The 23,102-nt window shown below is 28.9% G+C and overlaps 1 protein-coding gene across 6 annotated transcripts in view; it reads left to right on the forward strand.

Annotated features, from left to right (window-relative positions):
* Positions 1–23,102, forward strand: part of LOC142327879 (facilitated trehalose transporter Tret1-like) — a 318,438-nt gene that overhangs the window by 273,022 nt on the left and 22,314 nt on the right. For all 6 annotated transcript variants that reach the window (XM_075371655.1, XM_075371355.1, XM_075371571.1 and 3 more), the window contains exon 3: positions 1,501–1,686. In XM_075371655.1, the coding sequence (XP_075227770.1) occupies positions 1,501–1,686 (186 nt within the window). The remainder of the gene's footprint in view (positions 1–1,500; positions 1,687–23,102) is intronic.

The following is a 23,102-nucleotide window of genomic DNA, read 5'->3' on the forward strand; positions in this document are numbered from 1 at the left end:
TTTACAGTGTAACATATAATAATGTAAATTTTTTATTAAACTTACCGTTTTGTTCAAACCACATCATTTTGAATTGATTATGAAGAATGATTAAATTTAGTTATGAAACATTTGTAAGATAAGTTGAATTACAAAATAATATTATAAAAACTTGGTGGTTAAATACAGTATTCTCTTTGCTTAATGAAAACTATTACTACACGTATAGTAATAATTAATGTAATTGTGAAACTACTGATGAAATTTATAATAACAATAATGTTGTTATTATCATCTTAATGTATATAAGTTAAATTGAACAATTGGTATTTTGTCAAACTATTTTATTCATGCACCCATTGATGATCTCTCATTTGCAAATGTTACCATTGTTCAATCTGTCATTGACTCATTATGGCAGTCAGAAGTCTAAGATCTTGTTTAAACCTTATATAGCACTTCTTATATATATGTACATCTCGACTAAAGCTACCATTTAAAATGACTTTCTGATTGACTTGTAACAATTGTTCATTATAACATTTCAATGGTTTATTTTATTTAGGGTATCTCTACTCAACTCTTCTTTAATAATGGTTACAACTTCCATTTCAACAAAAATATTCTTTACAGTATATCTCAACTCTCAACTTCAGAAAAGGTAAAGGCAGACATTCATCTCTATACATGTTGTATTATGGTCATTCGTTCTTTCATCTTCTTCCCATTTTGGTTCATGAGAGAACACTTTCAAATGCTTAAAATATTATACACGTCATATAATAGGACAACAATACTTAATTTGAGAAATTATATTCAGTTTTAATTGTAATTGAAACCGGACTCATTCCCGTCCGATTTCACTATTTTCAAGACCACAGAAATTCAGAACTTCTATCACCACGACACTTTCTCATTGTATGTCCATTAATTTAGTTTCTTGAACTCAACTTCTTAAAAATTCTAATTACTTAGTTAGGTCATTGCAATCATTTCAAGGGTTGCTGTAATATATTAAATATGACGGTCTAACAATTATTTACATTATCCTCACCAACGCAACAAATGGCATTTTTCTTTCCGTAACTTTATATTAAAGATTTAGTACATATTCAATGAAATCTCTTCATCTATGTAATATATATAATTATTATGCAGGTTTATCAGAGTTATGGGCATGTGGAAGGCATGCCCGGAATTATGTAGGTTAGGGCCAGGGAAGGGTAGTCCAGTAGTGGAGGATCACATTGACCCTGGGGGGGGCAGAGACTGCTACCCATGGCACACTAAGGCGACTGGTTTTGCTTAACGGCAAGGAGCCAGTTACCTTGTGGGTGCTTAATAAGATCAAGAAAAAAAAGGTTTATCAGGGTTATGACAACCTGGTAATGGTTTGATGTTATAATAAAAACAAGAAAATTATTTTTTATTCTAATTATTACTTTTATCATTATCATAATTATTGTTTTTATTTATTAATTTCATTTTTACTTTTTATTTATTTTTTTTTTGTCTTTTCAGCCAGCCTTGGAGTTATCTCAACACCAGGTGGCGCCTTACTTTCTGGTATAATTACAGAAATACTGGGAAGAAAAGCGGCAGTCCAGCTTACTACCCTACCATTTCTACTCGGTTGGGCAACGATCGCCTTTTCTGCTAATAAAATATCACTATGTATAGGTCGCTTTATATCAGGACTTGCAATAGGTATGCTTTTATTTTATGTTTTATTCTCCGAAAAATATATTTTTTAACTGACAACAAAAAGACGTTTTACATTTGATGAAATAGCTGTAATATTTTTTTTTTTTTACATTTTTACACAAGTCTACAGTTGTTTTACATGTTTTAATGTCACTAATATATTATTACCATTACCAGAGAATTTATTTCTGTTATAAAATTTAACAACCCAAAACTAAGCACTTTTTAAAAACATTTTTTCGCTCTTATCTTAGTCATAGATTCAATTTATACAAAACTTACTCATAGTAACTTTTATATTTCTTGTTAACTGACTACACACACCGTTTTTTGTTCAAAACAGATCGTATTGATGTCTTGTTATTAAATTAACACTTATTAATTCTATTCAAAACAATGATATCACATATCTGCCTAAAAATAAAACAATCAAAAAAATGATTTTTTTATGACTGATGAATTTAAATTCATCTTTAACTTAAAATACAAGTTAACATAACCACCAAGTATTTTAGTCATAAAAGTTCTCTTTTTTTCTTTTTTTTTAAATTAATTATTTCCTATAGAATTATAAAAATAAAAAGTTTCCCTATCTGGAGTACCTAATGGGTATGAAGTTGATTATATTAAAAAAAAAATAATGACAATTTAATTCCATAAAATAAATAATCTAACAAATAACCCTAGCAAATTTATAATGCTATAAATTTATTTAAATAAATATTTTATAAAAAACATATTTAACTTCGTTTATAAGTATTTTATATGAGAAATATATTAACCAAACTTGGTTTTTTAAACAAACACTCCTAGGAAATGAAATAACAACATTATTACAATACTTAATTTTCCTTAATTATAATGTTTAATTAATAAACTTTATTTTATAATTATTATTATTATCATAATAATGTTTAATTTATCTTTTAATCATTTTTATTTTAAAACTACACCAGGTTAGATTTAGAACTCACTTAAATCAAATTGATAAAAAATATTTCATGTTAAAAGTATAAGTCTCTATATGTGTATGCTCTATGTAGGCTATGGGTTCAACTGTCAATAAACAGTAAACTGGTAACAGGGCAAAATAAAAGTAAAAGTAACATTATACCTTTAACCAATTAAAAAACGGTGTTCATAACATAACCCATTTTGTTAATTACTTATAAGAAAAAACAAAGAAAGAAACAAAAACAAAAGTTTCGTTTAAATTTTTACTGTTTTTTTTTTTTTTTTTTTTAATTTTATTTTCCTAGTAGTGGTTAGAAGAAGAACTAAAATTAAATTAGTGTTATAGAATATATAATAAAACATCAGCAGAAATTTTTAGATCAAAAATCAAAAAAATGTTGTTTAGTATTTTAACTAACATACGTTAAAAACAAAAACTCTAAATGAAATAAAAAGGTTACTTGTATAAATTTAACTAAAAAAAATTTAAGAACACTGATTTTCACCAGATGTAAATTTCGTTTACATCTATGGAATTTTAAATATGTTTTGATGATCTAATTAATAGAAAACAAACAGGACATTACAAATTAATTAAATTTACAACTACAAAAAAACCACTTACATTGAATCCTTTCTTTATTAGATCATGTTAACATATCCATTGAAAGAATAAATATTAATATATAATATTCGTATATTCGTGTTTTTATTTCATTATTTATTTATTTTAAGGGTTCTACAATTTTATGACTGATTAAAGTTACCTGCAAAGAGAAATGAATTTTTTTAATATATCAAAAATTCAAAACAAATTCTAAATCACAATTTTTGAATGAAAGGAAGAGATATTTCCATTGTACCTACCATGGAAGTTTTCAAATGAGGAAGTAAAATTATAAGTTTATTTTTAACTCATTTTTTATCAAATTTGAATCATAAGAAACGTGATTTCTCATTTTTTGAAGGCATATCTTTTAACTTCTGACAATCTAATCCAATCAAAACCCGTAATAGTTTGCTAATTGTACCCAAAAATGGTTTAACCGTCTTCACAAATTCTTTAAGGTGTATTTTTATTTTTTTTATTTTTTATTTTAGCATCCACCAAGTGGCACTCATAAAACACACAAATGATTTTGATGCCTATTCATGAATAATCCAAATTTCTGGGCGCAGTAACATTAATACTCAACTTTTTTTATTAACTAACTAGCTGTCATGACTCGCTTCGCTTGCCCTACCCGTCTAACAATGGGGTTCCGTCCCCTGGACACTGTTGTGTTCGTTATCTTCATGCTTGTGAGAATAATACTGATAAAATTTCATAATGAAGTCATCTGAAAGGCGCTGTTGTAGGCTTTTATTTTATTTAGAAAATCTTTGGATTTAGGATGGTTCAAATCAAAACCCATAAAATTTTGCTTAATATGCTAATTTTAGCTAATTATAATTATAATAATTTTATAATAATTATCATATATTAAAATATTAGAAGTATATAGATCTTTTAGAATACAGATCTTTTTTTCTTTTACCATGGTAATAGAAATAAAATGAAGACAAATTTTCCTCTTTAACAAATATCTTTAATTTCTTAACCCCCCCCCCCTCCCACATTACTAATATCTTGATAATTCTAATTAGTTAGTTCTAATTAGAGGCTTGATAATAACCAAGACTCTAAGCTATAAATTTGCAAAGTTTTATTAAACTCTGTCCAGTAGGTCTTGGTTGATGCGCGCACAGAGACAAGTTATTTTATTATATTAAAAAATTTATAATGCATTCTCGGAAATGTTTATTAATATCTATTTCGAAAGTTAACATTTATTTTAAATTACATATTAATTATTTTCATATTTTCTTGACTCATGAATTGATTTTAAAATTGATTTAACTACTTTTGTTTATCTTATCTCGATAATTTTAGTACAGTTTTATTTTATTATTATCTTTACCTTTTATTTAGTTATGCTTTTTTTTTACGTCTGATTAATAGTCTGATCATGAACAGAAGTATAGTCATAAATATGATTAGTGTCAGTCCTTACATAGCTAAATTCTCTTAGAGATGATTCTAAAATACAAAAACAATTTTAATCATTTACAAATGTAGCAATCTAGTCCGTAATTAAACTAACTAATACATTATGAGGGCGGAGAAAAAATTTCATTAGCGATTAAAAGGAAATGTAACACGAATGTTTACGACATTGGTGATTCAGGAATTGAATAAACATTTGCATAAAACATGTATTTAAACGAGGTGTGTTGTTACAGAGGAAATACAAATAATTTAAAGCAATGAAGGCTGTGTTACTTATTTTTCTAATAAATATGGGTTTCAGTTAAAAACATTAAATGAAATGTACAATACTAGGGGTAATTTTATATATCTTTGTAAATTTATTACTTCACTACATCTGCTCCAGGGCTAAAATTTTCAACTAAAATTATAATTCCCCAAAATATCACTTAGATGGATTTATTTATAAATTATAGAATAGGTAATAGAAATGCTTATTATAGTATGTACGCGATTTTTTTTTATAATGACCGTAGCAAATCAAGGTAAAGTACAGATATATATTTACCTTGATTTTATTTACTTTGTAACATTAGATATGTACAAGTATTTTTGCCTTGATTACCCACGACTTTGCACTTTTTCAGTGGTTAGTAAAAAAAAATTGTTTTTACATTTATTCCAGTCTCATTAGAACAAATTTATGAAATTAGTTTTTTTACATCACCTATGTAACATAAAAAAATTGCAGATTTTTTCAAGTCTTTAATGTATGTAAAAATATTAATTTTTGCATTTATTTTTAAATAATCCACTAGAATGTATTCAAGACAATAGTTAATTAAACATATTTCTTGCAACATTAGAATTGTTGAATTATTCAAATTAGAATTATTTAAGTTTCTTCTTAAATAAATTACAAATAAAGGTGTCCTAAAATAAATATAGGATTTAATTTCAGAAAAAAACATTTCACTTATTTATTAATTAACAAAGTTATTAAGTTACCTGAAAACTTAAATACTTTGATACTAATAAGTATCGATCACGACAATTCTGACAATTTCGAATAATTTTAACAAAATTCTAGGTTACTTTTTCGCATAACTGCGACCCAATGTTATCGATAACTCTTTAAATTTTTGCTTTCGATTAAGGAATGGATTTTATTTTCACAGCATAACTGGATTTAATGAATCTCCAAGGGAAAAAATCTCACGTTGTGAAGTCGCATCATCTTGGTGGCAGATTCACTTGGATTTTTCGCAAGATAAATCGCCAGTCAATCTTTCTACCTCAACAAGTGGATTGTTTCCAGTGCCGCATGGCAGGTGGAGCCATCCTGCTGGAATTACTTGTCATCCAAAACCATTCTGTCCAAATAAGGCTACAAAAGATTCAGTATCATCGCATATCTATAAGTTCAACATTGACAGTCGTCTTGTGAGCTTCAGATTTCATTTTCAAAAAAAAAATAATCGACCCAATTGCTCCACCAGTTTAAAATCTGGACCAAACTGCTATTCTTTGTATATGCAAAGATCATTCTTCAGTGACCTAGGAGGATTTTCTATACCCAAATGGGACAATCTTACTCGTTGACACATTCAATAAAGATGGTTTTCTTAGCAAAATGGCTGTCAAATTGTTGATTCTTCAATACCCTGTCGTCGAATAGCTGGCTTTTCAAATGGACGAATTTGTCTTCACTTTCTAGGTTAGCTTAATCTTGAATGGATGCGGATGCAGATATTTCGTTAAAATCTGATGCATTATGCTTTTTTTAAATTTCCAGTTGCAATGACTGACAACGTACTGATGTTTCGATGTTAAACAATATTGCAAATTTCCTGGTTTTTACCCAGATCAAACCGAGAAATTTATGGCTGGGATACGTTAATAATACATATAGATCTTCTGTTTTAAACAGTTAATACTTAATTTCATAATATAAATAGTTATCAACTTGTCTGAGATGTACTCAAAATATAAGAAAATAATAATGTGGCTTTGGGTATATAACAAGTTATTTGTTTTATCGTGGCTTTTTTATTTAGCCCTTGTTTTTGGTTTGAAACATTTTTTCTGGAATCCCGTTCTTTCTTCAACGTTACAAGTAATGATGAATTAATTGTTATTCAAACCTTTTGAATAACTAAGTTTTATTTTATCTTAGAGCAGTACTTAAATTAATAAAATGTGATACGTTTCACTACGGAAGTTTCATTTCATTAAAGTTTCGTTTTGTTATATTAAAGTTGTAAAAGTGAACCAAACAATTTTCAAGTTATCCTTAAAACTCCAAGAAAAGGAAAAATTAAATATTGTTATTTTATATTACTTTTTTTAAAAATAACAATAATAATAAAAATAAACTTACGTAAATTAATTCTATTTTAATAAAGAAACAGAGAATTGTTATTATTGTACTCCCACTCTGTTATGTATTTTATTATGCTTGTATTTCAATTTCACTCCGATAAAAATGAACTAATTATATTAATATATTTTTTCTATGAAAAAAGAGAAATGAACGGGTTTGAGGCCACTGTATAGATTTGCATGTTAATAGTATTAACCTATTCAAACGAACAAATGACTAAAATGAAACCATGTATTGAAGTCGAGGACATTTACTGTTATAAAATACAATTCCATTTAAAAAGGACAGTTTTTCATCGTCCCGTTACCATCAAATTTCTCTGCTAATCTCCAAACAATTATTTGTAGTATTTAGTCACGATATATTACGTTAAAGAAGTTAATATACCATATCCTTCGATTTTAGATTAAAAAATATCCTCGTTACTCTTTTAAGTAAATTATAATAAAAATAGTGTATATAAAGTAGAAATAATTTTTTTTTTCATAAATTTCAAGCTTACCGAACATTTTAAGAATTGTTTGCTTGTGTAAACATGCTTTTTATTCAATCAAAATATTATTCTAAAATTTTACTTTCAAAAATATAAAATAAGTTTGTTGTAATCAACATGAAAAATAATCTTTGAAAAATATAAATGTATTAAATTAATTTTGATCGTAGATTTTTGAAAATTATTTTATACAAATTTCTTGCATTACAATTTTTTTCACCAAGACCTACATCTTAATTATTAATTTCATTAATACAGATGAAATATAAATTATGGGTATCATAGATAGACTGTCATTTAATATTCATTATTCAGTGATAACTTTGCACTTTGGTCACGAAAAAGTATTTGTATGACACCTTACTATTCAGTCACTTCAGACATTACTATTTGCGCAATGTCTGTTACGTAACCATGAAATTCAAATTTTATTATTTTCCATTATGTAATGAAATTAGCTATTAATTTTATAAAATTACTAGCTTTTACCCACGGCTTTGCTCGCGGTGAAGCTTTAAACGAAATACGCGAGCAACTATGTCATGTCGATCTGTGGCTTTTTTCCCGGGCATTAGCTCTTTAGTTACATCCTGCCACGAAGGATTACAGGTAAAAGTTACAAAGAGGTCAGGCGTGCCGTAAGTTCGTACATAAGCGAAAGCGTCTTGAGTGTATTCTGCACATAACGCGGACTGTTCACAAAAGTAGAAGGCAGAATAACCATTTTGCCTATGTCGTTAGGTCTAATATTACCACCTGCGCTAATCGCATCTTGTAGATGAATGTAATTTTAAGTTCGTAATAGAAATGTAACTAGGGCGTTCGCTCTCTACTTTAATATACATATCTACCAAGAATTGATGAAAGAGTTGTCTTGACCGCGAAAGGAGATTGAAGTCGTGCTCTCGAAGCATCATGTGATACGCATAAAAATCCATGCAAGAAACTTTTTTATTGGGAATTGGCTGTCTTTTTGTTGGATTAATGACTGGAATATTGAAATGATATTCTGGCTCACCTTTACTGAAAATTAACGGGTACTGTCTGTTACGTAACAATGAAATTCAAAATTTATTATTTTCCTTTAAGTAATGAAATTAGCTATTAATTTTATAAAATTATTGACTTAATGCAGGGTAAGATGCTTCAAATGTATCTACTACTAATAGAACTTTCTAAGACTATTCTTCTTACAACGTCTTTGTCTTATTTTGAAGTTAACTTATCAGTAACATTTTACTCTTAAGTTTATTTGAAGATGTAAACAAAACAATAAAAAAATGTTCGTGCTTTATACTGTTGTTAACGTGCAAAGACATGAAAGACTGTAAGAAAAATTTGTAATATAAATAATATGTAACTTGATTAGACACTAAAGAAACGAAAAGAGATTTTTTTATAATGTTACGTTACATGAGATCAAAGTTTATCAAATCTGTACGTTTCAAATGATAGTCTGAATTTTGATTTGTTTAAAGTGATAAAATAATTGCGCTTTTTCATTGAATTATTTTGTGTTTATTTGGTGGAAAACGTGATTGCAGTTTTATCATGAAGGTACCGAAAATGTGTATTTTTTATTTTGAATTTTATTATTGTAAATGGATTACTACAAATTATTATTCCTAGTGTGTGCGTTGCAATGTGTTCAACTAGTGAACAATAAGCAACCCACTCATAGCCCAATGAGATGAGTAAGATACATATGAAATGTAAATGAGTTGTACACATTCAGGCCAAGTATCCTTGAAATGTATGGTTAATTGAACTTCAACCACCAAAGTAGACCGGTACCCACCGTCTAGTATTCAAATCCGTAAAAAAAAGTAACTAACTTGGACTTCGAAAATCAGTTGTTAAACAAGTGATTTGTGACAATGAGTTTACCAGTAGATCAGCCCACTGGGCTAGATTACCACAAATGAATTCTTTTTGTACACAATTAAATATCTAGAGAATTTGTTCCCTCAGAACAATAAATAGATGTGTTTAATACCTGTAACTAGGTTGAAGGAGAGAAAGCCCAACAACAACCAATTCCTCCATATTCCGTTTTATTCTGGCTGGCATCCTGTAACAGCTATCGATAGCTGGTAATGAAATGAATTTTTTGTAACGTGTGAAAAAATGTTATGCCTAACTGGAATTTGAACCCGTGACATCGGGATGAAAGATTGAGTTTCTACCACTCCGCCACAGAGATCGGCAGATTTGTTTATTTATTTTTTTGTGTGTTTTTAATTAAGCTTAATGACAAAAGCGGAGGTCGGTAAAGTAGATGAAAATTTTTTAACCTTCTAATAATTAATGATACCAATATCAAGTAATCTCAGTGTTGCCAGGTTTTCATCGTACTGTCACACAAATATTGTAATGTCTTTAAATCGTAAGGAGGGGAGAAAGATATATATTTTTTTATATATATTTAGTATAGTAATAATTTCGCCAACTTCGACGGCTAAGTGGTCATCGTCTATGATCCAGTGGTTCTGATTTCGATCTTGTCACTTATGACAAATTTTTACATGCTAAAAATTACGGTATCACATTTTTTCATATAAACTGTCGGGAAGGGGAATCCAGTAGCAAAACTTCTGTTAAAATCCCACTACCCCAGACTAGTGGGAACAAAATGGGCATTCAAACAATTCAACAAACTGAACCCATAAATAAACAATTTATTTATTATCATAAAATGATCTATCATTTTTTATGCTATTTACTTTAAAAATAAGAGTATCAATTTTTTGAAAGTTGTGGGCCAATTTAAAACATATCCTAGGATTCTGTAAAGCTTTTAGATTGAAAATTAATATAATTACCGTAAAAAAAATAACTAAAAAAATTAAATTTATTATAAGCTTTTATTTAACTTGCTTTAGTTATAATCAAATCTTGCAACTGCTATATCTTTTGATCTATCGCATGAAAATCAATGAAATTTGGTACACATATGTAACTTCGATGACAATACAATACTAAGGTGTTAGAATTTGGATATGACCCACCCCCACTCCCCCCACGCGCTTCCCCTACGCTAAATTCATGCATGTTGCTAAAAAATTTTATTTCTCATCAACTATCGGATGAAAATCAATAAAATTTTATACACGTATGTAACTTCGATGTGTAAAAATAAATATTTTTACTTTTTTTTTAGTCTTAATAAACAAACAAAGCTTTTATTTAACTCGCTTTAGGAATAATGAAATATTGCAACTGCTATATCTTTTGATCTATCGTATGAAAATCAATGAAATTTTATACACGTAGGTAACTTCGATGACAATACAGCACTACGGTGTTGGAATTTGATATGACCCACCCCCACGCCCCCACGTGCTACCCCTACGCTTAATTCACGCATTTAGTTGAAAATTTTCATTTCTCATGAACTATCGTATGAAAATGATTGAAATTTGGTACACGTATGTAACTTCGATGTGTAAAAATAAACATTTGTACTTTTGAGTCTTTATAATCAAACAAACTTGAAGAAACAATAATATTCAGATATAAATATTATTAAGAAGATTTTTTTTGGATGTTAAAAGTTTATTGTTCATTAAGACTAAAAAGTAAAAAATACAAAAAAACAAAAAAAATTACAAAATATATTTGATTACATATAAAAAATTATTTTTTAAACAAGCTTTTATTTAACTAATATTTATATTAACAATAATAAAAAAAGGAAACAAATTAGAAAAACCCTCTAAAAAGTAAAAAATAAGAATTAAATCGAATTCAGAATTTTAAATAAAAAAATATAATTATATTAATCAATATAATTATAAAACAAAATATTCCCAAAAAAAACCGTTAACAAAAAAATAATTTACTTAACATTTAAAACTAGATGACAATTTCGATTGTTAACAATTATGATCAGTAGACATTGAAGAGATAGTACATAAAGAATTAAATAAATCAATATGAAGAAATAATATTAAATATTAATTTAAAAAAAGAAACAACCCACAGGAGTGGTATAATGATTAAAACGTCGCAAATAAGCTGTTTAACATCTGATTTTCGAAGTCAAAGGTTCTAATCCTAGAAAAGGTGGGTTAATTTTATACGGATTTGAATATTACACACTGAGTACCGGTTTACTTTGATGGCTGAAGTTCACGATTAATATACACCTCAGGAATGGTAGGCTTGAGAATATACAAATACTAAAACCGTTTTCATGTCATATATATCTTCCTCACCTCATTGAGCCATATGGATTGCTTATTGTTCTCAAGTTGAATAAATTTGAACAAAATAAATTGAACTAATTTAAACAAGTTGAACAAATTTGAAATGGAATAGAAAGAAATAAAGAAAAGAATTTCATAGAAAGCTTCAGTATTGTAGTATATTGGACGAAGAGAATCGTTGTTGACATATCTATCTCTCCGCATACTTAGTTAATATTAAAAATGATTTTATTTTTTTTTTGTCTTCAGTCATTTGACTGGTTTGATGCAGCTCTCCAAGATTCCCTATCTAGTGCTAGTCGTTTCATTTTAGTATACCCTCTACATCCTACATCCCCAACAATTTGTTTTACATATTCCAAACGTGGCCTCCTACACAATTTTTTCCTTCTACCTGTCCTTCCAATATTAAAGCGACTATTTCAGGATGCCTTAGTATGTGGCCTATAAGTCTGTCTCTTCTTTTAACTATATTTTTCCAAATGCTTCTTTCTTCATCTATTTGCCGCAATACCTCTTCATTTGTCACTTTATCCACCCATCTGATTTTTAACATTCTCTTATAGCACCGCATTTCAAAAGCGGTGCTAATCTTTTCTTCTTAGATACTCCGATCGTCCAAGTTTCACTTCCATATAAAGCGACACTCCAAACATATACTTTCAAAAATCTTTTCCTGACATTGAAATTAATTTTTGATGTAAACAAATGATATTTCTTACTGAAGGCTCGTTTCGCTTGTGCTATTCGGCATTTTATATCGCTCCTGCTTCGTCCATCTTTAGAAATTCTACTTCCCAAATAACAAAATTCTTCTACCTCCATAATATTTTCTCGATTTTATTACCTTTACGGAATTAATTTAAAAATAAAGATGATAAACTCTACTTACTTTTAGTTTCGTAGATACATTTTCTTTCTTTAAAATAATTTCAATATGGTAAGCATTAAAATCGGCAAAAAATAATGAACATATCCAACCAAACCCGAGGAAAATATTCAAATTATTTTTTTAGCTTTCATTTGGAAATTATCAACGAAAAGACTTGCTAATAATCAAAATAAGGACATAACCATTGCTGTTCTATAAATTTATCAAAACTATTTAAACTGACAGGAGTTTTGCTTCCTAAAGTAGACCTATTAACGATCAATCGGACACGCTCTTCTATTTTATACGAATCAATAACGATCAATCGATACGAATCGATGAGCCGTCAACCAAATCTTCAAAATTTTCATTATTTCTTTGATCGGAATAGTTGGTTGTTTTCTTTGTGCATTTTCTTGTTTTACAATTTATTTCGGTAGCCGTTTAGTAAAATCTTTGTATAAAATGTATTGTATTTGTTTTATTTGCTTATTTTATACTTTTCTGGTTATCTAACGAAATCACTAATAACATCGGAATTATCATAACCTTTAAGTAATCGAGTAAGTTCAAATATTTATATCGTAAAAGTTTTTGTATAAACACGATTGCCCTTTTCACTTCATACTCTAATTTGCCGTGTATTTATTCAGTTTAAATTTACTTTTATAATCGTACATTAGGTATATCTAATAACGCGTGACTAAAGAAATAACCCTAAACTTTTTAATAATATGCAAATGAACGTAAGTAAACATATAATCATGTAACTACTATTATTATTATAAATATATGCAGTATAACAGATATTCTACTTTGTTGTATAGTGCCATTTTTGTTGTTACTAAGGTCATTGGTGCACTACATCTGTTGCTAGTAAAACCAAGGTTTTCCTTTCGGTGAATGCCGGAAGAAATCATAATATTTGTAACTAGAGAACAGTTAATTTACAAAGTACTTAATAAACAACTTGGACCTGAAATCCCTATACAACAATCAAATGTTAATCTTTTATTAACCAACTGGTAAAAGTCGGGTTCATATTCAATAATAAATTATAAATTAAAATGATCTGTCACAAGTAAATTTTCATTAATAGTATTTCATTTATTTTTTTTTTTTTTAATTAGTATATTTTTATAACATATTTATACGTAATGTATAATTTTTAATTATAATTACAATTACACTCTATTTTATTTAATTCAAAAATTCAAACATCTAATTAAATATATATAACAGATAAAAGAATAAAAATACAAAGTATATATCTCCCTCAAAGGAATAAAAATAAGATAATTATTTTTTATATAAATAAATGCAATTATCAATTAATTAGAGTATTTTCCTCAACCACAATCAGAAAAATTTAATTAATTTATTACTGAAATAAAAAATGTACGCAATTCATTTTACAATGAACGTATAATAATTTTAACCTAAAGAGAAACGCCGGAATATATATCGCATTTCTTCTCAAAAAAAAAAAACATATTTTGTTATTTTAAAATTATTTTCATAGTTTTTCTTATGTTTATAAGAAGATATACTAGAAGATATATTTACAAGAAGTATACTAAGGTACAAGAGGAAAAAATCAGTTACTTTCTCTTTGAATAATGATTTTCATACAACAACCAGTTTATATCGTAAACAGATCAAAGGTGTAATTTTTACTTGTCTCCTGCATTTTTGTGGTTTGTTCAACAGTATATTTTATTTAGCGACCATTTTATTCGTTTGTTTGTAGGACTCAACAGACACACATAATGAAGTTTAATGGACCAAAAACGGTGTCTAACTAACATTACAATATGACAGAAAAGGAATAGGTAAATTTTTTTATTATGCAATACTTATAGCAGCAGCAAGAATATTCTACACAGTATTAATATACACTTCATTATGCTATACGTTTAAAAATAGAAAATATTAAGATACTATCCACAATGTTTATTTTTGCAGAACTATTTCATACTTGTGTGTGTGTGTGTGTGTGTGTGTGTGTGTGTGTGTGTGTGTGTGTGTGTGTGTGTGTGTGTGTGTGTGTGTGTGTGTGTGTGTGTGTGTGTGTGTGTGTGTGTGTGTGTGTGTGTGTGTGTGTGTGTGTGTGTGTGTGTGTGTGTGTGTGTGTGTGTGTGTGTGTGTGTGTGTGTGTGTGTGTGTGTGTGTGTGTGTGTGTGTGTGTGTGTGTGTGTGTGAATATATATATATATAAATATATATATATATATATATATATATATAAATGTTAAGTTCGTTTGTTTACGCTTTCAAAAACTCAAAATGTTCTACACCGATTGAGCTCAAATTTTAGCACGATATATAACCCGCATCAAAAAATTGTTTTCATCTATTTTTAATAAATCTATCTATCTATTTTTAATTTGGAAATTTAAACAAAGGAAAACCAATCAGATCAATGCAATATGGCCGCTGTCAAACACAACGACCAAATTTCTTTGAATTATATTTAACAGCTAAAATATCTGTATGTTATTAAAAAAAAAAAAAAACACGATATATAACCCGCATCAAAGATTGTTTTCATCTATTTTTAATTTGTACAGTTTTTTTAATAAATAAGAGACTAATAAATCAGATGGAAATGTAAACAAAGGAAAACCAATCAGACCAATGCAAGATGGCCGCTGCCAAACACAACGACCAATCACAAAGAGCCCGTATGGCCGTTGCCAATGTAAACATAATCACAACTGATTAAGTAACAAATTTCTTTGAATTATATTTAACAGCTAAAACATCTGTATTTTATTAAAAAAAAAAAAATAATACACCAAAACAAAAAGAAAAGCCACCAAGAAGGATGACTTACAGTAAATAAATTAAAACACTCAACTTTCTTATAGCCCAGATAGACTTAAGACTATGCAAACAAAAAAAGTCGAAATAACCAAATACACAGAAAATAATATCCCTACATAATGACGAAAAAATCCTTTGTTAGGTTAAATATTCACTTTTGTCTGAATTTACAGAAGGCATTTACAACGAAGCATTGATAAATATTGAACAAGTGCGTAGCTAATGCAAATAAAGTTCTTAGTCAATCGGGAATGCCAGCACCCACCCGAGCTACGATTGCTTCATTTAATGTGGATTTACGCCGTGAACAGAGTTACAACATTGGTGATCTTCAGTCATGTGTCCAATCAAACATTCCCAAATTAACGCGTGAACAGAAAGGAATTTATGATCGCATAATGCAAATGATAAATTACGGAGTTGGGGGGGACCTTCTTCTTGGATGCGCCAGGAGGAACTAGGAAAACATTCCTAATTAGATTGATTCTAGCAACGGTTCGATCAAAAAATGACAATTATCCTGTTGCGGAATGTTAATCAGCCAAAACTCTGCAACGGCACGCGACTTGCAGTTAAGAAATTGATGAATAACGTAGTGGAAGCAACGATTTTAACGGGGCCTTTCAAAGGTGAAGATGTCCTCATTTCTCGAATACCCATAATCCCGACCGATACACCATTTTAATCTAAAAGATTGCAATTCCCAATTCGATTGGCATTTACAATCACAATCAATAAAGCTCAAGGTCAATGTTTAGAATTGTGTGGTTTAGATTTAGATGCGGATTGCTTCTTACATGGGCAACTGTGTGTTGTGTGTTCCGGAGTCGGCAAACCAGATAGCCTTTATATCTACGCAGACAGTGGAAAAACAAAATATATTGTATATCCACAAGTATTGCAAAATTAAACTTCTATGAAACGTATGCTTTGTTTTGTTTCTCATTTCTCATCCATGCAACCACAATGTGCCACAGCGAAGCGTGGCAGAGTTAGTATATATATATATATATATATATATATATATATATATTAAGTACACGCACACATATATTTGTACATTTTGTATATTAGTACACCAACACGTGGTGTATGTGTGCGCGCGCGCATAGGTGTGTTGGAATTACTCATTAATATTAAAAGAATTTTAATATTTAATTTTTATAACACTTTCACAATTCATGCAAACAGATACTGGCAAATTAAAAACAAATAAAAAAAATGTTAGATGACGGTATTCAAAGTTCACAAGTAATTCATTTTTACTGAAGCCTAAATATAGGTGTTGATTAACTGTAGTCTTATCTGGGTGTATAAATGCAAAATTCGATAAAAAAAGGTTAATTTCTGTAATAAATTTTTTTGTTTTAATTTTAATTGTATCGTTAATAATAATAAATTCCACCGTTTTATTAAATGAAAATCAGAATACGAGTATAATTTTTTGGTAATGATTCGATCTCTGTGTATCAGCTAATTGTTATGTGAGCTGATGTAAACTAGACCTCTATGTTAATTTGTGGTTTAAAATTGTATTTTTCTACATGTGTATTTTTTTGGAGGGAGGATTTTAAGATAAATTATTTATAAGATTAATCGATTTTAATTGATTTATACGATTATTTCGAACTTAAAAAGACTTTGAGTGCCACCTATACAGGAAGTAAAACGATTTTAATGGCCAATTTGTTTTTCTCATATAATTTCATTCAGTATCACAAAAAAAATGTATTAGTAATAACTGTCACTCATTTGAGTAAAAAATACGTTTTTAGCGATGGTTTTTTTGTGTGGTGACGGACTGGCTTCATGCGGCCAGTAACAGTTAAAACCTTTTCCCAAAATATGTTGGTATCTGATTGCCTCCCTTCATAGTCTTATGCTACCCTCTTGTGAAAAAAATTTCAACAAACTACAGTAAGAGAAAAGAGATTTAACAGATTCTGACAAAAAAAAACCAAATCAGGAGTTATTGCTCACCTCAGAGAGGTGGAGTGAAGTGGTACAGAAAACTTGCTGTAGAATTGCTTCTTGGAACCAATGTAGTAAATGCGCTATACTTATACAATCGGCTTACAAATGGAAACATGCAAATCATCGCATTCATAGAAGAATTAGTCAAAGAAATGACAGGAATCAACGTTAGTGCCGTTCCTCCTCCTTCGACACCAGCAGACCAACCTCACCGCCTTGTCGATGTTGGCAGACAAGGAAGAAGGCGATGTCATAAATGTTATGAAAAAAAATCAAAGGCCGAAGGCAGGAAGATTGCCATGCGAAAAACTACTCAAACCAAATATAAATGTGTGGTGTGTGAAAAACACTTTTGTTTGGACTGTTTTTTTGGTGTACATAAATATTTTGTCTGAAAAATTAATTTTTTTTTATTTTCAAGTTGAAATTTTATTATCTATATTTTATTTTCAAGCGGATTTTCTGCAGTTGCTTTTGTATAGTTTTTGTCGATAAAAATCACATCATATTGTAATACTGATATTCTTCATTATTTCATTACATTTATCATACAGTAATAGCCGTGTGACACCAGTGTGGACTCGCTATCAACAGGCCAATAACAGTTTCATGACATACTGGCCATGCTCTTTCACTTGCCATGTGTTTTAATAGGAACTGTGAATTCAGAGCGAAGTTACACGGCCATATAACTAAACCTAACATGTGGTGACACATTCGACTCACGCGGCCATTAAATCTGTAACTCTGTGAATCCACGTTGGACTCACGTGGCACTCAAAGTGTTTTAAGGATACTTTTCCTCATAATAACCTCTGGTAAATTATTGAAATTCTTCATTGTCTGCCGATCTATTTATTAGGATCCAGGTTCAAATTTAGTTTCTTTTATTTGCATTTAATTCTTTCATTACCACTGTATTTTGTACACTTTGTTTTATTTAACAGTAATAGTTCAGTCTGGTCGGTCGTACTACACTGTTCAAATTGTATCGAATCTCTCTCCTCTTTCCATCAACATGCATTTATTCTTCTGAAAATGTTATTATAGGATTAGATAAACCAACGTGTTATAATTTAACGTTAATGCAAAACTAAGCATAAATTTTTAATGAAGATATTTTTACTTTTTTTTTATGCACAATGTTAAACTCCGATAAAGTGAATTTTTAGCTTCATTGCTGTACGCAGTTTAAAACAATTAAATAACATTAAAAAAATCACGTTCATGCCCTGTTGGCTCTCAGGAGGTTCTAAGAGTCCCGGTTTAAGGTTAAGGAAACTATTTAGTTTAATTGGATGTTAACCTCATATTATCAGAATATTTTGATCTTTAAGGTACGTTCAACGGTACTCTTTTAAATGTTATTGGTACGGCCTAATTTACCGTATAACCAGTCTCTGTTATACTGTAAATTATATTGTCGTGAAACATTATAATTTCAAAATAAAAATGGATACCTATAATAAAATTATAACAAAAAAAAAAAATGTTAAGTGTAACGGTCAAAACTTGACAGTTTAATTTACTGGATTTTACTGTTCTTCGTATTTATATAAAGATATGGTAAATAGAAATTCGTCGAATTAAGTGAACGTGAACGTTTTGATTCCTGCATTTAAAGGCAGTGCGGTTTAACAGAAAGAAGTAGTAGTAACGCCCTCAATGCGAAACATGAAACTATACTACTCGTTGCGAAACCCAGGTGGTTTACCTACTATTCTCACTCCAATCGAATTCTTAATCTTACGATTGCATTTCAGATATTCAATCAAATCCGATTAATTAATTTTTTAATAATTTATAATATTAATCGGTTTATCTTTTTTATCTTGTACAACAGAAAAATGAAATACACACTTTTTTTGCTCGGTTTAAATTTTGTAATTTTTGATTCTATAAAAAATTATAAGCCATTACTACATTCCAGAAGTTTTTTATGATGTTTTAAAATAAAGAGAAAGTCTAAATAGCCGAAGAATTCTTACCGATGAATACAAAGTTCTTTTAGCTGAAAATTATTTTGCCTACTATAAAATATAAAGAAAACGTTTTTATGTGAATTTAACAATTTCCATTGGTTGCTCGGCTAACAAATTCTAACATTACAATTTTTATCTTATTTTTCATTTAAATTCTTTCTTTATCATCCTTCAAAAGTTAATCGGTTTTTATGCAATTGAGAGTAAGCGTAATATTATACGCACCGGCGTTTGAAGATTTAAGTATTTTTTTTAAAATTCCATAAGATAGATATGTCTGTCTATCTATCTATGAATTAGTATATGCGTTGATCCACAATCTTCCTTACACTACAGGTTAATAAAACTACTTATATTACTTTATCATTAAACGGGGAATAACATTTACAGAATTTTTATTTTTATTTTTTTTGTCTTCAGTTATTTGACTGGTTTGATGCAGCTCTCCAAGATTCCCTATCTAGTTCTAGTCGTTTCATTTCAGTATACCCTCTACATCCTACATCCCTAACAATTTGTTTTACATATTTCAAACGTGGCCTGCCTACACAATTTTTCCCTTCTACCTGTCCTTCCAATATTAAAGCTACTATTCCAGGATGCCTTAGTATGTGGCCTATAAGTCTGTCTCTTCTTTTAACTATATTTTTCCAAATGCTTCTTTCTTCATCTATTTGCCGCAATACCTCTTCATTTGTCACTTTATCCACCCATCTGATTTTTAACATTCTTCTATAGCACCGCATTTCAAAAGCTTCTAATCTTTTCTTCTCAGATACTCCGATCGTCCAAGTTTCACTTCCATATAAAGCGACGCTCCAAACATATACTTTCAAAAATCTTTTCCTGACATTTAAATTAATTTTTGATGTAAACAAATTATATTTCTAACTGAAGGCTCGTTTAGCTTGTGCTATTCGGCATTTTATATCGCTCCTGCTTCGTCCATCTTTAGTAATTCTACTTCCCAAATAACAAAATTCTTCTACCTCCATAATCTTTTCTCCTCCTATTTTCACATTCAGTGGTCGATTACAGAATTAATCGACTGAAAAATAAATTTTATGCTTCTAAAGACTAAGAGGGTTAAAGTAAAAAAAATTATCCTAACTTCCGATAAATTCTAGTTTAATACAAGTTTTTTTTCTTTTCTTTTATAGACGGCTACCAAAAATAAAGTGTAATGTATTTAGGCTGTATGTTTGTTCCACCGTAGCAGTTCAACGCCTTAACCGCTTTAGATATATGAACCCGCGTTGGAATCTTTACGTTACCGGGAGTGTCGTGGGCTATATATATATATGTTTAAATAAATTTTAAAAAATTACACTGTATACAAATAGTATATAAAAAATTGTCACCCCCCCCCCCACCCGCACGCTTTTAATTACCCTATATTATAGAGTAATGTTTTTGTTGTTTTACGCAGTCATGTTTTTTTTTAATATTTATCTCTTATTAAATAATATGTTCGTAAAATAAAAATAATTTTAAAAATCCACTGAAAGAGAGGCAATAAAAATCTGATTTTTTTTTTTTTTTTAATAAAATATATTGAAAGATGGTACAGCTAGCTAATCATTTACTGTTTTCTGAAAATTTTACATAAAATAATTCTATGTTATTTATCCACAATAAATATTTTATGTTGTTTTCCTAAAAAGTTTTAATTTTTTGCATTTTTGTGAAATATACATCAAACTTTCCAAATATGTATTTAAAAAAAACTTATTATTCCAAACTTCTAAAATATTAGTATTAGGCATCATAGAAATAGGTTTAAAAAATATGCTCCAAGCCATTATAGATCTCTCTTTTTCTGTTTAGCCTCCGGAACCATTGTAAGGTATTACTTCAGACAATGATAAGGATGATATGTATGAATGTGAATGAAGTGTAGTCTTGTACAGTTTCAGATAGACCATTCCTGAGAAGTATGATTAATTAAAACCCAACCACTAAAGAACACCGGTATCCATGATCTAATATTCAAATTCGTAAAAAAGTAACTGCATTTACTTTTTACAATTCTGACAAGGATTTGAATCTTAGTCATTATAGATCTGAAATATCTTATTTGAAAATGACAAATCAGAATTTTCGGAAAACTTATACTTGTATGTTTTAGCCTTGTGATCATTTTATTTACTTAGCTTGTGATGTTTTAGAATTATTCGGCTCCAACTGTTACAACTTTTTTCTATGATTTTCATTCTTCTTTTCTAAATTATTTGATTCTTAATCGCATCTTCCTTTTTAGCAATTTTAGTGAATTTTCTGCTTGGATTTTTTATTTTCTTCTAACAAAAATTAATAAAATTTTTAATTTCTTTTTTTGTTGAAGTTATTAAAAAGATAATTTTGAAACTATATTACAGTATAGTTTATACTTCAGCTAGTTTAGTTATTTTTGTTGCTGTAATGCTATGGGTTTTATCCCATCGTTTCCAGTTGACACTGTGAAGGCTTTCATGGTGTTCCAATTTCTTTCATAGAAATATCTTTTTAACAAGTTATTATTCATCAATCTGACATATCAGTGCAGCAAATTGCAATGCTAATATTTACTAATGCTAATATTTGATGATTTACTGATGTTTATCTACCTTTATGGTTTGGAGGTACATTATTATATATGGTTCTTTTGCAGAAACATTATATTTTGTACACTAACATACCTTTAATTTGTTCCTAGATTCTACATGTACAGGAATATGATAGTTTTAAAATGTTTTTCAGAATTGACAACTTTTTCTATACTATCAAGTATCACCTTTAATATTAGTAGTAATATAGTAATATTAAGCTAATTTTTTTAGTTGTGTTTTCTATAAGACTACGATGGAGCTTCCTACTTAACATCGTCTTCTGAATATGTCAGGGAACCACATTTCTAAGGATAATTCTAGTCATTTTCCAATTGTTGTATTATAATTAATGCACTCTCCTTTTGGAAATTATCACACAACCAATAATTCACAGTTCTTACAGTCTACTAACAAGTTTGAGTAATCCACCAATAACAGGAATTTAACAAATGCGCAAGTGATGGAACTACTTTGTAATAATTACTGCTTGTAGCAGCAGCAATCTCCCATTCTTGTTGAGAACCCATTATAATTCATTTCATATTCTAATTGATCTTTTTACAAGAAATAAAACTAATTTTTTTATCTAGATCATCTTTAACAGTAGAACAGTATCTGTAGATTTCGACACTATGCAATGGTTGATGAAAAAACCAGATTCTATTTCTATTATATATCCTACCCCATAATTTGAAATAAGTTCTCTCTTAGTTCATGTTCCATCAAAAGTGACATCAAGATCTATTAAACTGCTACCAGTTTTTGATGATGTAATGTTGTTTTATGCTCCCTACCTCTATGTCATGTTTTCAATAGCACATCAATGTCTTTCATTTTGGACATTTAACTCAAGTGATTTATTTGCTCATAGAAACTCTGCTTAATTATTTTCCTCATAATCATGACTAAATTATTTTATTCCTGCAGAGTCATTTCCAATCACAGTGAAAACTCTTTGAACATAACACAATTTGGTTTATAACACACAAATTAGTACCAGAATATTTTATGATGGCAGGTTAGAAAATTACTTCTCTGCACAGGTTTTGTAATGTATAATTTAAAAATTCAAAATCCTATTTATTTTTATAAATAAGTTTAAATCAGAAGT

This window comes from Lycorma delicatula, chromosome 1 (assembly GCF_047948215.1).
Source record: "Lycorma delicatula isolate Av1 chromosome 1, ASM4794821v1, whole genome shotgun sequence".
NCBI classification, from domain to species: domain Eukaryota; kingdom Metazoa; phylum Arthropoda; class Insecta; order Hemiptera; family Fulgoridae; genus Lycorma; species Lycorma delicatula.